General features: G+C 36.8%; 1 protein-coding gene across 2 annotated transcripts in view; it reads right to left on the bottom strand.

Annotated features, from left to right (window-relative positions):
* tspan4a (tetraspanin 4a) overlaps positions 1 to 18,926 on the bottom strand; it is a 180,759-nt gene that overhangs the window by 38,794 nt on the left and 123,039 nt on the right. For both annotated transcript variants that reach the window (XM_087794297.1, XM_087794296.1), the window contains one exon: positions 11,473 to 11,547. In XM_087794297.1, the coding sequence (XP_087650423.1) occupies positions 11,473 to 11,547 (75 nt within the window). The remainder of the gene's footprint in view (positions 1 to 11,472; positions 11,548 to 18,926) is intronic.

Genomic DNA, 18,926 nt, shown 5'->3' with positions numbered 1-18,926 from the left:
GAAACATTTCAAGCTGATGATTGTAAGTACTTAAAAATATGGCTTTTGAATTTACAATGGCTTCTTTTTATCATGAAAGGCCACGTTCCTGTAGCAGCAGATATTTGTCAGGCTCACTGCTCTGCTGCCACAGTTGTTTGTATCAAAGTGATGATAATGTTGTTTCTTTATGTCTTTTTTTCCTTTTATGTTTGCTCACATTTAAAGAGAGCACACATTCCCTACATGTTCACTCAAAACAAGGGAGAAAGAAAAACATGTCAGAATTGGGTGAAGAGTCACTCTATGGATTTACTGCCAACATTCAAGAGACTTTCATTCTTCTGTACAACACAGACTAAAGACTGGATTCAATTTAAGTTTGTAAATGTTATATAAACGTTTCCAACATAAATAAAGTCTTATTTTGACAGATGTCAACAAGCTGTCTCTACTTCCATAAGCTACAAACAATAGAACCGATTTGTGTGGGAATATTTTACAATAACATTTTAGATATGTGTTGTTATTATTAACTAGATCTTAAATCAAATGATTAGTCTTATGCATTATCTACTAAAAGTTATTTGTATATTTTGTCTTTGAGCCTTGTTTTATTTTATTCCTCTCATTTTATTTTGTATTTGAATTCATCCATTATATATTATATTGTATTCCACAACACCAGAAGAAAAATGTTACATTATGTAAAAATGTTAATAATGTAATTATGTTACATTATTTGAAATACAGGATTGAAGATTCTGATTTAGGTACTTTTAAAATAAACATTAACACTGTCTCTGTCCAGACTTCCACTTTACTTCCATTCCATGTCTATTACCTTTATCTAGAACAGTTTCTATAAACATATTTCCAGATATACAGTACATTAATCAATTTTTGCATAGCGCAACATTTCACCACTAAACAATTCGTTTTTTTCCCCCATTCTATCTGTGGATCCTAAGTTAATTTACAGTCATTTATACATTAGCATGTTTTCAATTCAATATTTAGCAACTATTCTTCATTATAGTTACGGCAGTAATAGGTTATATTTAGCATTGTTCCACCCTAGTGTCAAAAGAGTGTAACTTCAACGTCATGGAACCTTTGTTGCTACATCAATGATGTACAATTGTTCAAAAAACAATATAAAGTCTTTCTAAAACAGTTGGTGGTCACATGACACTCAGAGGCAAAGTTGTGTCGTGACATTTTTCAACTACACGAGTCATGACTGTTGAAAAAGAAACCAATGATTACCTAAAAAAAGTAAAAAAAAGTGACGTATTACTTTCACAGTAACATAACGTTACTGGGCTTCGCAAAACAAATTGAAGATATGAAGAAGTGAGTATATCTTCTCACTTTAAATTGCCAGCTCATTCCTGCAACATATTTATTGGTATTGACTTTAACAATCTTGAAACGTGTGATTTGACCGAAACAAAGTCATTGATCTCGGACCAGCATGATAACAGCAACGACACATGCACTGTCACAGTCGTGCACAGCGGGAAAAAACAATTGGGTCAGTTGGCGTGACGGAGTTCCAGAGATGCGGGAGAAAATTGAGAAAGAGATGAGGACACACATGCAGGTGGTGAAAACACACACGGGATATTGCTTTATTGGCTCCCAGCGAGCAGATGAGTCCATGCACTTTCTGTCACTCGTATAAAGTCACGGTGAGCAGCTGCATCTTAGTCATGGAGAGTTAAGAGGCCTTATAGATGTGAAGTGAATTGAGGTCGCACTATATTTCTGCTACTTTATATGCACATCTGCTGACAATTCTGGAGCTTGGCTGAACTATGAAGTGGATGCTGACGGTAAAATATAAATAAAATAACAAAGACACACACGTCCACCAAGCAATTAGAATATACTTTCTTCAGCCTTAATACATCCTTTAAATACTTCCTGGATAACAAAACTGTATATAAATGCTAATCCTTACATTTTCCACACAATTCCTGAAATCAATTCAGTCTTTTCCAGACAGATTGGACTCAGACGACTTCATAAACTCCCTGGCAGAGGTATTAAATTATAACATTTACATCATAATGTCATTCTATAAATAACAGTTAAACACATTTTAAATGCACATTCAGCATTTTTAGGAAACCTTCCAGTTGAACAACAACATGAGGCCCGGTGAATTTTTTTTTATTATTTCATGTGTTAATGGCTCTGTCTTAACTCAAACATTTACAAATAAACCCAAGTATTTGTATAAAAAGATGGATTAAGAGTGTGATTTTTCTGGTGAAGGATTCCTGTATCCTTGAGGATAACGATTTCATGAAGCCTTGAAATACCTTAATTTTCCTCATATCTGAAAAATGTTTCTCAAGGCTCAAAGCTACCAAACAACAAATGTTTTAAATATAAAATGATCGTTAATATTAAGGTAAGGTTAGTTTTTGTATAAAAAAAAAAAAGAATTCCATTAATACTAAATTTCAGAGTGTTTTCGTTTGTTTTTTTTAATCAGCCACAGATAAATTCATTCATTCATTTTCTGCGCCGCTAAATCCCTTATAGGGAACGTGGGCGGGCTGAAGCATATCCCAGTTTCTTCAGGTAAGAGTTGAGGGACACCCTGGACAGGATGCCAGTCTGTCACGTGGAACACAAAGACAGACAACCATTCACACACACACACACTCCTACCTATGGACAATTTACCCGAGTTCACAATCAACCTCTGTATGTTTTTGGACTGTGGGAGGAAACCGGAGTGCCCGGAATAAACCAACACAACACAGAGATAACAAATAAACTGCATACAGAAAAGGTCACAGGTTTGCTCCCTCCGGACATGGAAACGAACAGCAACCTTTTAACAGACAAGTCAAATGACTCAAATGTGTTTTGGTGCAATTTCAGAGAAGCCGGATGAAAATATGCTTTGAAATTGTAGCATCTGCAATAAACAAGGACACAAATACGTCCAGTTACAGAGAGAAAATGGACAAAAACAACCATTATGATGCCTGAGTGGTTGCTACTCCCTGACCTGCAGGTACACTGGATAACGGTGTCGTGAGTGAGTGTCACAAAATATATTTAAATCTTAAATTTACTTATATTCAAAACTTAAATATGCATGAGTTTGATCCACCACAATCATTATCGTTCTCAGCTGTTTAAGTGGCCGTGGAAATGGATTCCTGACACATCATTATTCATCAATCTCTCAATTTCTTAAAATCTCTTGATGCCACCTCTTACACTTTTTTTTCATCTTAACTTGCTCTTTCACTTCTTCCTCTCTTTGTAATTGATGCAAACACAAGAAGGTAATTTGGTCATTAGTGACTCAAGAGGGAACTGAGTTAAATTAAAGAGTTGAGATGTTATTAAAGCTGAATCACAAAGACGTTTCCTCGGCTCAGCTGAAGGTAAATTCATGTAAATGTTCATGTAAATGTTGTTAAATCTCTATCGGATTAAGTGGTTTGTCTGCCTGCAGCATGTGGTACAAGGATCTCTGCAGAGAACATCATGTTTGCACGCGAATCATCATAAAAATCCTCAGGCCTTCGCACCACTCCTCCTTGAGACCCTTACCCTCGTTCAAAGATTTCCACTCCTGCTAACTTGAATGTTTTTGTTTAATTACTCCCTGGGTCAACAGAAATACATTATTTAGTGGCTGATTAATGCACAGCGCAGAACACCAGAGGGACAGGCGAGTCATGACAAGAACCCACAGTCATTAGGAAAAAAAGAAACATGACAGCATAGAAAGAAAGCCTGGATTTACTCGCTGGGCTCCACTAGTGCGATTACAACTCAACATGTATCACACACAGACTGCCAGATGAAAGCAGAAGCAGGACCAAGGGCAACAGAGGCTGCTATAATGCACAGGGAGAAGAAAGTGAATCAAAGTAGGCCGCTGTTTACTGAAAAATACGAAGGACTCACACGCCGCTTTGGTCAGTGTCTCCGGGGATAAAGTTATTTGTCTCTGCACATGAATAATGCAGGATAAATGTGTGAAATTGGAGGTGATTTATGATTAGGAGCCGCGACTCAAGGCTGATCCATCATCAGGAGAGTATACACGTTGCCTTTATACATGTTTTTGTGCATATACTATACATATATATATATGATATTATTTCATTCTGTCTTAGTTTACAATCATCCTAAATAATCCTGGATATTAAAAAAAAAGTTGTTTGCTGAATGTTAAAATTGAATGGCCGTTGTGAGTTTCAAACTCCGGCTGCTTGAAGTGTTTCCTGCGTGAAGAATACATGCAACATTTATTCATTGTTCTGCAACTCTTTGTCCTGTAATTTTCTGTGAAAAACACATCCAACCATCCTTTGACCGTATGGTGATTGATTTGGTACGAACACATGCTTATATGTTTATCCAAGTATGGTTCTAATATTAATAATATTTCCATTTTTACTTCAGTTTTTGTTTCCACTTTTTCCAGAGCTGAACTCTAGTATAAACTCTTAAGACCGACTGCTCATATATATTATTCCCAAATCGAGCTAAATGTGTGTTAGTAATTCTCCTTTTCTGAGCAAATCCATCCAGGTGTGACATATCACCCAGCAGACCAGGTGATTTCTGCACAGGTGTGCTCATGCTGGCCACAACGAAAGTTCACTCTTGAATTTAATTGATTTGTTGATTTGTTGAATTAAATTATCCAATATTTTTTCGAGTTTTACGTATGTTTTTTTGTCTCCATAGGTCCCAGAAAATCACGATTTGCTATCATTAGTGACAGTGGCGAGAGAAAAAAACTACTTTTACTTTACTTTTTCTCTTGCAGTGAATAAACATGTTCGTTTAAAAGTTGAGAATTTATTCCCGATCCACTGCGATGTTTTATGTTAATTACATTACACAGCTGCGCCAACATTTTTGATTGTTTTGCTGTTTTATTCTCACCAAAACAAATGCTAATCGTGTGTTTGATGAACTATTTTCATTTATTTGAAATGGTGACAATGTGCTTTTTAGTGGACAAATTTGTTTATTGGTAACTCATCTCTTAAAGTCAGCTTTTATTTTTCAGATATGGCAAATTTATCCGTGATTTTAGTTGTCTACTCTTAACGTGAACCGATATATTTGGTCCAGAAATAAAAGTCTTGCTTGAAAAGCCTTTATTAAGGTCGATGCCATGTTTACGTCTGACTCTTATGATTCTCCAGGCGTGGTGTCAGATTGACGCTGTTATGAACTGGATTCATTTGGTTTGGTCACATTTTTTAAGACTTAAATCCAAAAAAAACCTTTTTCTCTTAATCTTTAAACCACAATTAATACATTTCTTCATTATATCTTATCCCTATTTATGTCATGGTTTCATATGTTATGTTTTTGTATGTTTATTATTGCTTTTGTGTCGTTTTTAAGAGCTCTTATGAATAAAACGGTAAATTACTTTAGACTTTCTTTATTGTCATTACACAGAAGAACACAGCAGTGAAAAACTGGCAACAACATTTTGTTGCTTGGCAAACACAGAATAGGGTGTTTGTATAAATATAAATATTAATAAGTTATAAATAGTGCAATAATATAATATAAACAGAATAAATAAATGTTTTAAATATTGCTTATAATTAATGTATATACAAGTATAAATATAAATGTAAATAAGTAAAAAATAGTGCAATATATATAAATACAACAAATCTGCTTGCCCCACCGCTGATTTTCACAGAGCAGAAACCTTGAGCAGAACCAGACTCGGTGTGAACACTTCTGTTGTGAGCAGCTGGGACGGGGGAGGACAGATGGGGAGAGAGGAGAACAATCTAGAGCAGGGGCAGCAGGTTCCAGACATCGCCATGTCAATGTTGATTTCTTCACAAAAAGCCATCCTCAAAGGTGTTTCAGAGAATTTGGCAGCACATTTTACTGGCCTCACAACCGCCGACCCCGTTTAACCACACCAGCCCAGGACCTCCACATCCAGCAGATCACCGCCAGGGATGTGTCTGACAGCAGCCAGACAGCTGCTGCAACATTCGGTTGCAAAAATGTGTCAGAGAATCTGATTCTACATTCCTGTCATCCCCACCTGGGTCCCGACCTGACTGCAGTTCGTCATCTTAAGTGACATCAGTGGGCAAAAGCTCATATTCAGTCGGGTCTGACAAGTTGAGGAGGTGTTCTCTTCACGGATGAGTCCCAGTTTTCAGTGTTTAGGACAGATGGCAGACAGAATGTGTCGTTGTGAGGTTTCGCGGGTGTCAGTGCCGTGGCTGGAGGGGCCGTCGGGCTTATGGCGTGGACATAGAACGCTGGTGCATTTTATTTTCAGGGCACAGACCAACTGTGACGAGATCCTGAGGATCCTGTCCAGCTGTCCACGACCATCACCTCATGTCGAAGCAAGATAATGCAGAGGATTTGTACACAATTCCTGGAACACATCCCAGAGTAGCCTTTATCGTCTCATCTATTTACGACTTAATAGATTCATCCCAATCAAGCTTAATTTAAACCCCTAGTTTCACAGCATGACACCTATTCTTCCTCCAATCTCACCCTGGAAACTTTTCTCCCTTTTTTGGTTTCATTAACACCATAGTTTGGATGCTTTAATTGGGTTTCACTCGTTTTTGCCAGATGTGTTGTCTGACGAAGCGTGAGCCGTTTTTCATCCGAGTGTCTCTGGCCGATCACGGCGTCTGGGGTCCTCAGGTTTCCTCGCTTCTTCTTGTCTCTTCAAGCACGTTTTTTGACACTTCAGACTACTTTTGAAGTCTCTGTCAGCACAGGCCTCGCTTTATGTGTCACTCTGAGTCGTGCAACTGAGACTTCTTCAATCTCACCTCTAGCTTGGCTGTCCCTCAGCAACACCGACACACGGCTAATTCAATCCATGGCAGTTTAAACCTTTGAAAGTCTCTTCAGTGGCTGCACGGTACCGCTGGCTGCTTATGGAGCCCTGGATTCTGACATTAAACACTTACTTATTTCTAAAGTGTCCTCCATTTGCTCACATTAGGAATGAGTTTAAAGTCAAAAGTTGGTACATTCAGTCTATTAGTTAGCATTTTTATTAAGAAGGAAGATTGTATGATGAACACTTTTGTGTGAAAACATTACATTCTATTCATCATCATTTATTATTTGTGTATAGTTGTGTTAAGGACGGAAGTTGTGACTTAAAATACTGGTGTCTTTCACAGCTCATAAAATAGAATGAATGGAGGTGGAGAAGACCAAAAAAAGCTGTCAGTTTTGTACCATATGCTTTTTGTTTTTGTTTTCAATTTCCATTCTTGCAAAGAGGAAACCAATACTTTATCTTAAATGACATGAAGCTTAATGTCGATAATTAGAAAACCGAAAAATATAATAGTTACTAACACAACAGGATAACATTTAAAGTACTTCAAAAATCACCTTGGCATAAACAGCTATTTCTATTGTCATTTTTTGTCTGCACTTTTAAAGGGTGATAAATTGTACCACAGAGTGACTGTAGCTAGTTAAGCTAACTCGTAAATTAACTAAATTAAAAAACATGTTTCCCTTCCTGTTATGTTTCACTACACTATACACTTTCAAAAGGAAAAATAAAATCACGTAAAATTGTGTGACAACCTGCATGCTTGAGACCTTGGCTCCTGCAAGGTTTTCAATAATGTATTCTCTTGCATGCAGTTTTATGAATATGTTTGGTGTTATTTTTCTTGGTAAAAGTGAGAGAAATAACAGGCATACTGTATATATTTTTTGTTTTTATTTTGTTTGGGTTATTTTTCACATTTTTGAGAGCTCATGAAATGGATCCCACACAAAAGTAATTTGTTTTGTAGAATGACCCATTTGTGTTTTAAGCGATGAGGAATCAACAACAGACCACTAAGAGAGAATCTGCCAAAATGTATTGTTTTTGTTTGCTTAACGGCATGAAACTGTGAATTATTTCAGTATAACCGTGGCTAAGGAGAACACTTGTATCATAACTATTCATCCTCTGCCAGAAAAACGTATTTTGGGGAGAGTTCTAAGTGTTTGGAGTCTCTCTAATGTGCCAGTAGATCCCATTTACTCACCATACATCAGTAGTAGCTGTATATTCACAGCAGTTTAACTGCCGTGCGTGTATTTATTCACTAAAGCATTGCTTCTGTTTTAATCTCCCGCAGTAGAACCAGACCATGCACACCACAGATGTCCAAATGAATGAATAATAAACATCAATGTGCCAAGGGTTAAAAGCAAAAAAACGAAACTCCAAAAATATGGATAAAGTTAAGAGTGTATGTGGAACTTCATTATTTCAGTAAACAGCGGCCTGTGCAGCTGCTTTAAAACAGAAACACCAGTTTAAAGTGCAAATGTGGACACTAACTGTCTCTACTGACCAAAGTTACCTGTGTAGTTTATCAAAGTGTGAATCAAGGTTTTAAACTATCAGTGTTTTTCACTAAATTAGGGGGGAACTTGATACTTTTTCCAGGAATATAAAGTTATTCTTTGACTTACTTATAATATATTAAAAAACAAAGCCAACAATGATGGAGACGACTGTGCCATTTGTTTTTATCAATTTGTTTTAGGCATGAGGGGAACAGCACGAGCGTCCAATTTTTGTTTCTGATACAGCACCTGGTGGGCAGCATGATTCCTCAAACAGCTTGATGACTGTGTTTTCCCGGATAAACGAACAAATTCCATTCACCTGTTCAACTGCTGGAAATAATTTCATGATTATGTATTTATTTTTGTTGAATCATGTTGTGACGCGTGGACAAAAGTCTGTCCTGCAGATTAACAGAAAATATTTGGAATGCTATTTGTAACTGTGTATGATTTCAGTGGCTTTTATGTTCTTACTGGGCTTGCATGGGTTCTGTCTGTGCACTCTGGTTTCCTCCCACTCTAACAAAATGTGCAGGTTAACTGATAAAATGTTTTGATCTATCAAAGAGATGCTTAAATCGAGCTTTAGTTGCTCTTTAAGGCAAAACATCGTTCACAACCACCGAGTTTGGGTCCAGTACTGGTCGGTTAGACGTGTTACCAGGCTGCAGAGACAGACAAACAGAATTTATTTTTGTATTTATAAATGGTTTCTGAAAGGTGTTGTATTTAATCCTGACAAGTCAATACACTTCCTCAAGTTGACTAAAAAAAACAAGGCTGTGAAACACAAACTCTATATGGGATCTTGTTGCAGAGAAAGCAGCCCGGGGCTCCTGCTGATTCCGCGTTATGGTGAGATGTATTTTTCATGTTTTCATGCCGTCCTGCTATTTTATTTTTGCTGAAGGTCAGTCCGTGAAAATAATGCCAACATTAAACAGGTCATGTGGGAATCCTGATCTGAGGGTAAGAAAACAAGCAGGGATGGCAGGTGGAGAAGTGTAGGATCGTCGAACCAGGGAAGACCGCATTAAAGAAAGATGTAAAATTGTATTTGGAAAAAATCTATTGTTTAAATGATGCTGTGTTTATGTGTGTGAGTGATACATTAGAGCAGATGCCTTCAGTGTTAAAACAAATCATGGAAACAAATCGGAGCAGTTGCAAAATACAAGCATAAAGTCTCAAACTGAATTTCTTCTTTTAAAGGATTTTTTAAATAAAAAATAAATACAACACTATAAACTCATGACATCATTACTAACATCAAAACATTTGGCCCAGAATAATCACATGTGAGATAAAGTCGGCATTCTGTAACATCAATAAAAATAAACATAATAACATCCATTTAGTTTAAAGTAAATATTTAGGTCAGTGAAATAGAAAAGTATGAATACGGTGCAGAAGTAATGTCTGAACCTTTAAGACATTTTTATTGCCTTTTAAATTTTTCTTGATTGTACAAAATTGTATATGTTAAGAAGCGTACATGTGTATAGAGATCAGAGATATACTGTTAACTGATGTGAAGGAAAAGATTAGATCATATAAACTATATGGGTTTGTAATAGTTTGACATATCGGCAAACAAGGGGTTACGAGAGCGGAGTCCATTATGACGTAAAATGACGTAATAAGCCAGCTGTAATTACGTCCCGCTTTGTTTATACAATGAGTCCCTTGGAGATGGAGACTTCCTGGATTGATGATGTGCAGTGACAAACCTTGATGATTGACCAATCCCAGCAGAGTAGTCGGGTTATTGTAAACAAAAATTAATCTCCATAAACAAATCGTTTTCAGTGGGCGGGGCTTAAGCACTTTACATTTTCTAAGGTAAATATTTCAATTTAAAGAGAGTTGTGTACAAACAGACACATACTGATGATACAATAGATGCTCGGCAGGGTAGACCACATGTGACACCTGATGTTTGGTAAAAAAGTCAAATTGAATCATCAATTTTAGCAGCTGGATATTTCAATCTTCAGCAACAAAACAAAATATTTTGAAATCTGCCGATGAATGTTACTAAATAAATGGAATAAATAAATAAATAAATAACTGCATAAATATCCTTGAACTTCCTTCATCCAAACCTTTTTTCTTGACTCTATATTTACCATGCGTTGCTTGAAATCTCCCGCTTGTGGGCATGTTTACCATCCAGCATTGAATCAGATTTAATATACTGCAAATATTCTCCGACTCCAGAGAACATTCGCCGCCGCACACGATGGCTTCATCTGTCCGCTGTAATGTCTTCATGTTTTTATAGTCCATTTATGTTCCCTTTTGTTCTTCCCAGCGTGCCGCTTGTCTGCTGAATTTAGTTGCACTGCTTATTCTTCTCATGACATTCAGAATAGTTAAGAATGATGTTTTTCCCTCAACACCCATCCAAGTGCGCTAATCTCCCAGACTCTGAGTGATACCCATTGTTGGCAGAAAAGTCTGTTATATTGTGTTGTGATGACAGCGGCGGCCAACAAGCAATTGTTCATGTTTGGGGGATTTGCTGGGTTTAAACAATTATGTAAGAATTGTTCAACCATTGAGTCACATCCAAAAAAATCCGCTCCCTAAATCCTAATTTCTTCCTTTTTTCTTGGATGAAAGACGAGAAAAGGATTTGAACATAACAATTCTATTGATTAAAGAACCCGTGGTGGAGAAGTGAGGGGATTACAAATTCTTATTCGAAAAGCGTCGGTTCATCCAATTCATTTTTTTTTTTTGGGATGACTTGTTTAGCGTTTGTGGATTTTATCCAGAAATGAGCTGGCTGGAAGAGAGATTTATTAACCAGAATATGACAATTACGACAGACTCTATTTTGTCTTGGCACTCGAGAAGTGACATCTGCTGAAGTGTGTGTCAGTTTGAGCGCAGACACTTAAATAATCTAATCTGTCAGCATATCTCAGCAGCCGGAAGAGAGCGAACGCACTATATGGTTCCTTTGAACACCGTAGTTCAATTATCTTAGAGCATCAGCAGTTTGCAGGACATAGGAGGGGGTTTCAAACCGATGACACACGTAGATACCGTCGTCCTCACAGAAATGAAACGTCTTCAAAGAAACACTTGTGAAGAATGAAACCATCTTACCTCCTCCTGATACACAAAGAAGAGCAGGATGGACAGAAACTCCAGGAAGAAGATGAGCAGGAGCAGGATGAAGAACTGAGGGGAAGAGAAGTGAAAGAAGTAGATTATTACCATTTGTCATTTGGACATATTGCGCTACCGTGCGAATGTCTCACTGCTGACTGCAAATCCAGGTTATTCTGCATGAAGAAACATCTGCTCGTCAACCAGAACTGACATGTCATGAAGAAAACCAAGTCCAGAGCAGGATTAATACAATAAAATCTGTCAGAGGGAAGATTATAAACGCTGCTTAGAGGGGTTTGGCTTGGATTTACAACACATGCTACAACCACGTCAACATTTAGTAAAGCTTTTTTTTACATTATGTAGTACCAAGAGCACACCTTGGGGATCTCTAGTATGACATTTTTATCGTTTGTATTTTAGACAAAACAATCAAGCAGAGGAATGACACCAAATATGTTTACTAATTGCTATTATGGTATATATGATTGGTATCCATCACCAACCCCTGGGAAGCTGACTTTTCAGTAGCTCATAACCACTTGAATATGTTTTAGTTTTGTTACTAAATTGACAATATTTCTGTTCTAGAATATAGTTTCTGGTTCACCCACTTGTTGGAACAATATCCCTTAAAATCCGCTGATCTCTGTTCTTACAAGCCCAATGAAGTATTTTTGTTTTCTCAGTTTCTTTTTTTAGACTCTTTTACTGTTCAAAATGTTACTTATTGTTGCTGTGACACTCAATTTTTTCTACGACTTTGATGAGCATTTTACTCCTCGTTCCCTGCTTTTCATAAAGAATGACTAACGGTCATAACATCATTTCATCACAGAATCCCAGCAGATCGTCATTAAGTATTTTGGCCTCAACATCCTTTGGCTCGGTTATTAGCAGACGCTGTGCATCTTGTCAGTTTGGAGTAACGAGTCTTTCCTAATAAGGTTCAACAACCCTGCAGAAGTAAGGTCGGCCCCCGTGCGAAGAGCATCAGAGGCGAGTACAGCAGGCCATCCTGCACGTCTTCATTATCACAACCTTGGCGGCCGCGGTCACTTGAAATCACCGGCGACAACAGCAACGGCTCAAATGGAGTCCCGTCACTCCCTCACACAGTCGAGACGTGGCACTAAGTAGGAAATCAGAGCCACATAAGCAGCTGTCAATCAGCTGTTTCTCTTACAAGCTCAGGACTCTCAGCCCAGGGTACGGTCTTGGAACAACGACGCTCTGGCCTTTTTTTTTTTAAAAGAATGACAGTCTCGAGGCGTAAATACATCGGGTTTTAAGTGCTTCAAGTACGTCTGCAATGATTTGCTGTCATTAGTGCAAGGGCTTTTATCCAGGTGCTACAGCTGCCAAGAGCTTCGCACTCCAAATGGCAAGAGGGACATGACGTTTGCCACACACTCACAAAACATACTTGTATTCATGCTGCTTTTGACAAAACACATCAAATAAAATGGTAATTTTTCCTACTTATACTGTGCAATCTCTGCGATTAAGCACTCAACGCTTTACACGTTCATGCACACTGTCACACAAAGATGGGAGTAGGCTGCGAGCCAGCGGACCAGCGCTCCATTAGCAGCAATCAGGGTTAAGTATTTTGCTCAGGGACACAACTGGGATTGAACCCGCAACCTTTTAGCTGCGAACCAATCACTCGTCGTCCAAATTATGAAATTAATATAATTTTTTAAACTAAAAAGTAGCTTTGAAAGATAAAAAACAATGTACATGGATGTATTTTAATCTAGCAGCCTCAGTAAAAACATGCTTACAAATTAACCCGGGGTGTTTCACACGGTTTGAAGTGTGGCCACGACTCCTTTCACCAACATGACAAACATGTTCTTGTACGAGGAGCTGAAATAAGTCTGTGACACTGTTTACACTTTGTGTTTACAGAGTGAGTGAGCAAACACTTGTGTATGCAGGTGGAGGAAAAGTAGCTTCGCCAATCTAGCTAAACTAAACATTGTTTTGTTTCTCAACATCATCATTGTTGAGTCCAATATAGTATGTATATATACTGTATATATATATATAGTATTAATATTATTATTATAAATAATAATAATGTTATTAGGCTGGATGAATCAGAAGATTAGAGTTCATTTCATGGAGGAAGAATGGAAAACACACAAACAGAATATTTGATTTAAATTAATGGCGGTATGCAATTTTATATAAATTAAATAAGTAACTCTGATTATAAGAAAATATTGTGTACATTATTTAAAAATGACAAAAAAAATAAACACCAAATCCAAAATCTGAATTCTTGGATGCCTGATAACAACTGACATTAAAAGTGGTCCAGAAAAAAACGAAAACGTACCAAATTAATTTTTCATTGAGTATTGTAATAATTTGTGTATTTGTTTCACCCCTGCCTATTATTGCTTTGTCTTCTATTTCAGAATGTATACAAAAATAAAAATAAAATATTCTTTTTTTTTTAACGCCTTATGTTAATAAATACTTGCCTGAGATAGTAGAGAGAAAAACACTCTTGCTTATGTACAACCAAGAAATAGACCCGAACAAATGTTTTTTTAAACTTACACCTGAAGAACAGCAAAACAGACCTAGAGAAAAAATATTTATCAACCATTGTTTCGACCACTACGAGGCTGGTGAACAGTAGAGAGTAAAAATATGGAACACTGTCCACTGAAATAAAAAAAGCTAAGCAGCATGAAACTTGAAAAAAAACATGTATTTGACTTAAACATCAAGAAGTATAAATTATTTCATAGAACTCGGATTTGTATGTGAATAAGGGACAACAGTTAGTCATAGATTGGTCCAAAGGGGAGCTATTATTAGCTATTGGTAAAAAAAAATTAAGTCAAATAAAGTATACAAGAAAATGTTTTGTTACATCAACCATAAATATATAAAATAAAATAAATTAACTATAAAGAAAATATTGTGCTCATGAAAATATAAAAGTATGAATTAAAGGCAGAAGTATAAGAACTCTTCTTTCCTTTGTTCAGCTGACAATTATTTGACAAAAGTTTAAAATTGTTTAGTTAAGTTTTAATATGTTTGAATAAAGTTTTATTAGAGTTTATAATTGGTTGATTGTAGTTGATGGAATGTTGTAGGATTTTAAGTGTATGATGTACGCGAAACAAAAACCTATGTGTTTTGAAGTGTACAAAAAAGATAAGATTACAATTGTTTTTATTTGTGTTTTGTCACACTAATTTTATTGTTGAATAGACTCGTAAAATAATCAATTTTGCATCAAACTTACATTAAAAATGTGTGTCTTCTATTTCATGGTATATCCATGGACGTCCTTGTAGAACACTGGATTACTAAAATAGTGGATGGCTGGATTTTTATGTAGCGACTGGAGCTCTTCATCTTCGTTCAAAAAGACACTTTGGAACATCCAAATACCTTCATACTGCTCATCCGTAATGTCTGTCTTGTATTGAAGCCTCGAAAGGAGGCTTTTTCTTTTTCAACGAAGATGAAGATGAAGACGAAGTGAGTGCCATACAAATGACTCTGAAAATGATCCCAACCCTTAGTTGACATGAGGGCGAGTTGAAAGTGAATTTGAGATGAACTATCACTTTCAATCTTCCCTGCACTTTATTGCCAGGAGCACGTTTTATTTTCCCAGTTGTAAATCATTGCCATAGTTAAAGTTAGATTAAAAATGATTGTCACTTATCACTAAAAACAGAAGAACAGAAGGTATTCACTGGAAACTATCACCTTCACCGTCTTGTTATTGGAATGAAACAAGCATTTTATGATCATTCATACATTAACACAGCAAACTATGAACTCGTCTTTCTTTTAAAACTTTTATTTAGATGTAGGTTCATCCTTTAATCACTCCAGCGCATCCCATTTTATGTGAGCAGAGTTTCTGGTAATGAGCCACGTAGTTAGTGACTCACTGAAGGGTTGTGTGTTTTAACAACCCGACTGTCATGTCTAATGACCATTAAAAGCCTCCTAAGAGCTGCTGGCATTTCAATGAAAAACTTCCCAAGAAAGTTCAGTTTCATCATCTAGACTAACTGCCCTCCGGCCTCAAGTTGATGGTGCCGATAAATAAGAGTGGTCTTAGAGCCGTAGATCTTTTACTGTCAATATTTCTCAGAGAGCAAAGCGGGGACACGGTGGGGACGATCGTGACGGGGATGATATACGCTTGTCCCTACTTTTTAGTTTGGTTGAAGGAGTAAAATTTTATTCCAGGCCATACCCACCTCTCCCCGCCCCTTTGTGCTGGCCGAGATGAGCAGGAAGGGTGATATATCTTCCTGTGGGCCCTCGCGAGTGCTTAAAACAGTTACGAGCTCATCCATCAGCGGCTTTACTAAGACGTGGCTCACATGGGAGAGTTGGCTGTCTGGGCCAAGGAGGGCTGAGATTCTTCAGAATCAATCATTTCAGGAGAATTATGGAGGAAAAACAGCAGATTATTAGATGTAGCTACATCAAATATTCAAATGTTGTTTTGAGTAACCAAGGACAAACTATGACGGAACATCAATTTTTCTATTATGGCTCGAGGTCTTTTGAAAAAATCCTTACCTCCCCATTCAACCCAAAGAACGTATGATAAACTCTTGAGCATAACTACAACTTTCATCACCTTTTAACAAATACACATTCATTGTTTCAGTATTTAGGCTGTAAATTACTTTCCATTTTTGACCTAGACGTTCCTGATGTATGTTCCCATCACTTCCAACTGTTTTATGGTTTTGAACCAAGGGATCTTTTTTTTATTATTATTTAATGTGTTGTCTTTTTTGTGTAGTTTCACTTGAATTATGATTTTTTGCTGAATTTTAAGTGCTGTAAGTTGTAACAATGTAATCAAAGCTAAACAGATGCTACAATTCCCTTAAAGGTCAACTAATGTGAAAAACTTCCTCTCCAAGATCCAGTAAGTCCCTCATGGAGATGATGATTTGAGCAGCGAACAACGCTCTGCTTCTTTCAAGTCCCTTGGAGGTGGAGAGTGGGTGTGGTTATGGTAAACAAGATTTCATCTCCAGAAGAAAAAAATGTCCCTTGGAGGTGCAGACATCCGGGATTGATGAGGCGCTGTAACAAATCTCTATGTATCTTCAGAAAAACAATGTTTTCAGTGGGCGGGGCTTAAGTACATATTCTAATGTAAATATTTCAATGCAAATAGAGTTTTGTACAAACAGACACTTACTAATGGTACAATAGAGTCCAACATCTATTTAAGACACACTTAAATCAACATATTAGTTGCTCTTTATTATCAAATGGAGGACCATCTAATAACATGTGTGCTGTAAATGATCTGATCTAACTAACTCGGATCTAATCTTGTCCATCCCTGCCTGGTATCTGACACGCCTTAAACACATCTGAATAGAAAGTTATCCTTTATGCTTATTATATATATTATTAAAAAATATTATATAAAAAACAACATCAAATAAAAGCCAGACTAAAAAAATGTGTTTCTAAAAGGGATTTAAAAGAAGGCACAGATTCGACTAGTCGTATCAATCCTTTAAGTCAGGTTGTTGCAAAGTTGAGCGGACCCGATGGAGAAGGATTCGATCCAAATGGACTTTGGAGCAACAAGGGACCTGCCAGAGGATATAAGACCGCTAGCTGGCTCACTGGCTGTCAACAAGCGGTCGTCGAACTGTCTCACTCTAATAAGAGGCCCTGGTCCAGCTTCACCTTAGTACTTAGTACATTGCACTTTCAATCTTACATCATTGTTATTGACTATATTTTGAGATTGAAGCCATGTAAAAATACTTCTTATATGGAGAAGGTTTTTTTTGAAAATGGTAAAAAATAACTATAATATTTAATATGAGATTAACCGAATCAAAACACTAAATAAATAATTATGAACAGTAGTAACTAGACCAATAAGCAACAAAGATTCAGTGCCTTGTTTTGGTTTTATTTTCCTTGTCATTACCCTAATGCCAAAATTATGCTTTCAGAACTTCCGTCAGACGAAGTTAAAGTGAACTCTCTAAACACGTTCAACGTTGTTTTTTATTGAAATCTTTTAATTTAAGTTTATGGACACATTTTGCATTTATTCTTAAAGCACCATTTTATACCGGCACCATTTCAAAAGTGCTTGTTTAGCACCAGTTTTGGAATATGATACTTATTCCTACTTATCAACAAAGTTCTAAAGTTGTATCTGGAAATTCTTCTACATCCAGATTTCATATTTCCACGATGACTCACTGCTCTGTTTCTGTCGCGGACTTTGGTTCAAATAAGAGAAGACCTTAAGCGGTTCATCCACGCGGAGGCTTCAGTCGGCTCATAAAGAGGAAATTTGATGAAGCATTTATAGTGTTTAAAGATTCAAGGTTTCACCTCACAGAGCTATAAATGGTCTCCACGGCTCCGCGGACACAAAGAGCATATTTTGAAAAACTAAATGCAAAACAGAGAGAGGTTCTGTTGCCAGTGGAGACCATCGTTGCAAGGACTGTATTAGATTTATTTAAAGTGTTGGTCGTTGTAATGTCATGAGAAAACTCTGAGATGCAGATTAAAATACTGTTGTATTTTTGCACATCCTTAAATAAACTATTTAAGTTAAAATATCTTGTCATATTATTAAAAATAGCTTCTTAAAAGGCTTCTAAATACTTGGATTAAAATCAAAATAATCTGAAAAGTTCATTTAATTTTTCAATTTCTGCAATTTCTTCATATTTTAATCCATATTTTTGATCCCACTTTAATGGAAGAAGCAACTTCTTCTTATAAAAAGCTTTCTATGAATATTTGATTGGAATCTTATTAGTGCAGGCTGAAAGAAGCTTTTGGCTTTAACTCTTTGATGTGTGTTGATTTGAGTCGGAGAAACACAGTTACGATTCCCACAGAAATAGATAAATTAAACTTTCATCCCCTTGCTTCAAGAACATTTCACCTTTCGATGACATTGTGAATAAATGATAGTTACTAAAGCAGCAACGTTTTATGGAAAAAGCATTTTGGCCATCCGTTGATTGACGGCTCAAAGCGTCTAATAAAATGTTATTCGCTGTATCCTTGTTATGAGACTGACTGATGATACGTCTGCAGGACATGAGTGTAATATCAAATCCAAACATGTGATTGCATTTGTCGGACTCTTTATTTCATCACTGCAGGATGGATGTCGTAACTTGTGTGTTTGCGAGGGGGACGTCATTAAGAGTGAGACACTGGGACTTTAAGCACTCACAAAACAAATAAAGTCGTTCCCTCGGGCATCCTGCATATTTCCTCATTAATGTGTTCTTAATAACAAAAGTAACTCTCCTTCTTTGGACCACAGGCGGTGGACTGACTAAATGGGATCATTTGATGGCAGAATTATTCACCATGGCAGTTGTTGCACATTACAAGCTTCTGAATCACCTTGAAGAATGACACGTCGCTGCGAG

The sequence above is a fragment of the Callionymus lyra genome, chromosome 6, assembly GCF_982586985.1.
Source record: "Callionymus lyra chromosome 6, fCalLyr1.hap1.1, whole genome shotgun sequence".
Classification (NCBI taxonomy): Eukaryota; Metazoa; Chordata; class Actinopteri; order Syngnathiformes; family Callionymidae; genus Callionymus; species Callionymus lyra.
The sequence above is the reverse complement of the archived record's forward strand: the minus strand, read 5'-3'. Positions and strand labels throughout refer to the sequence as shown.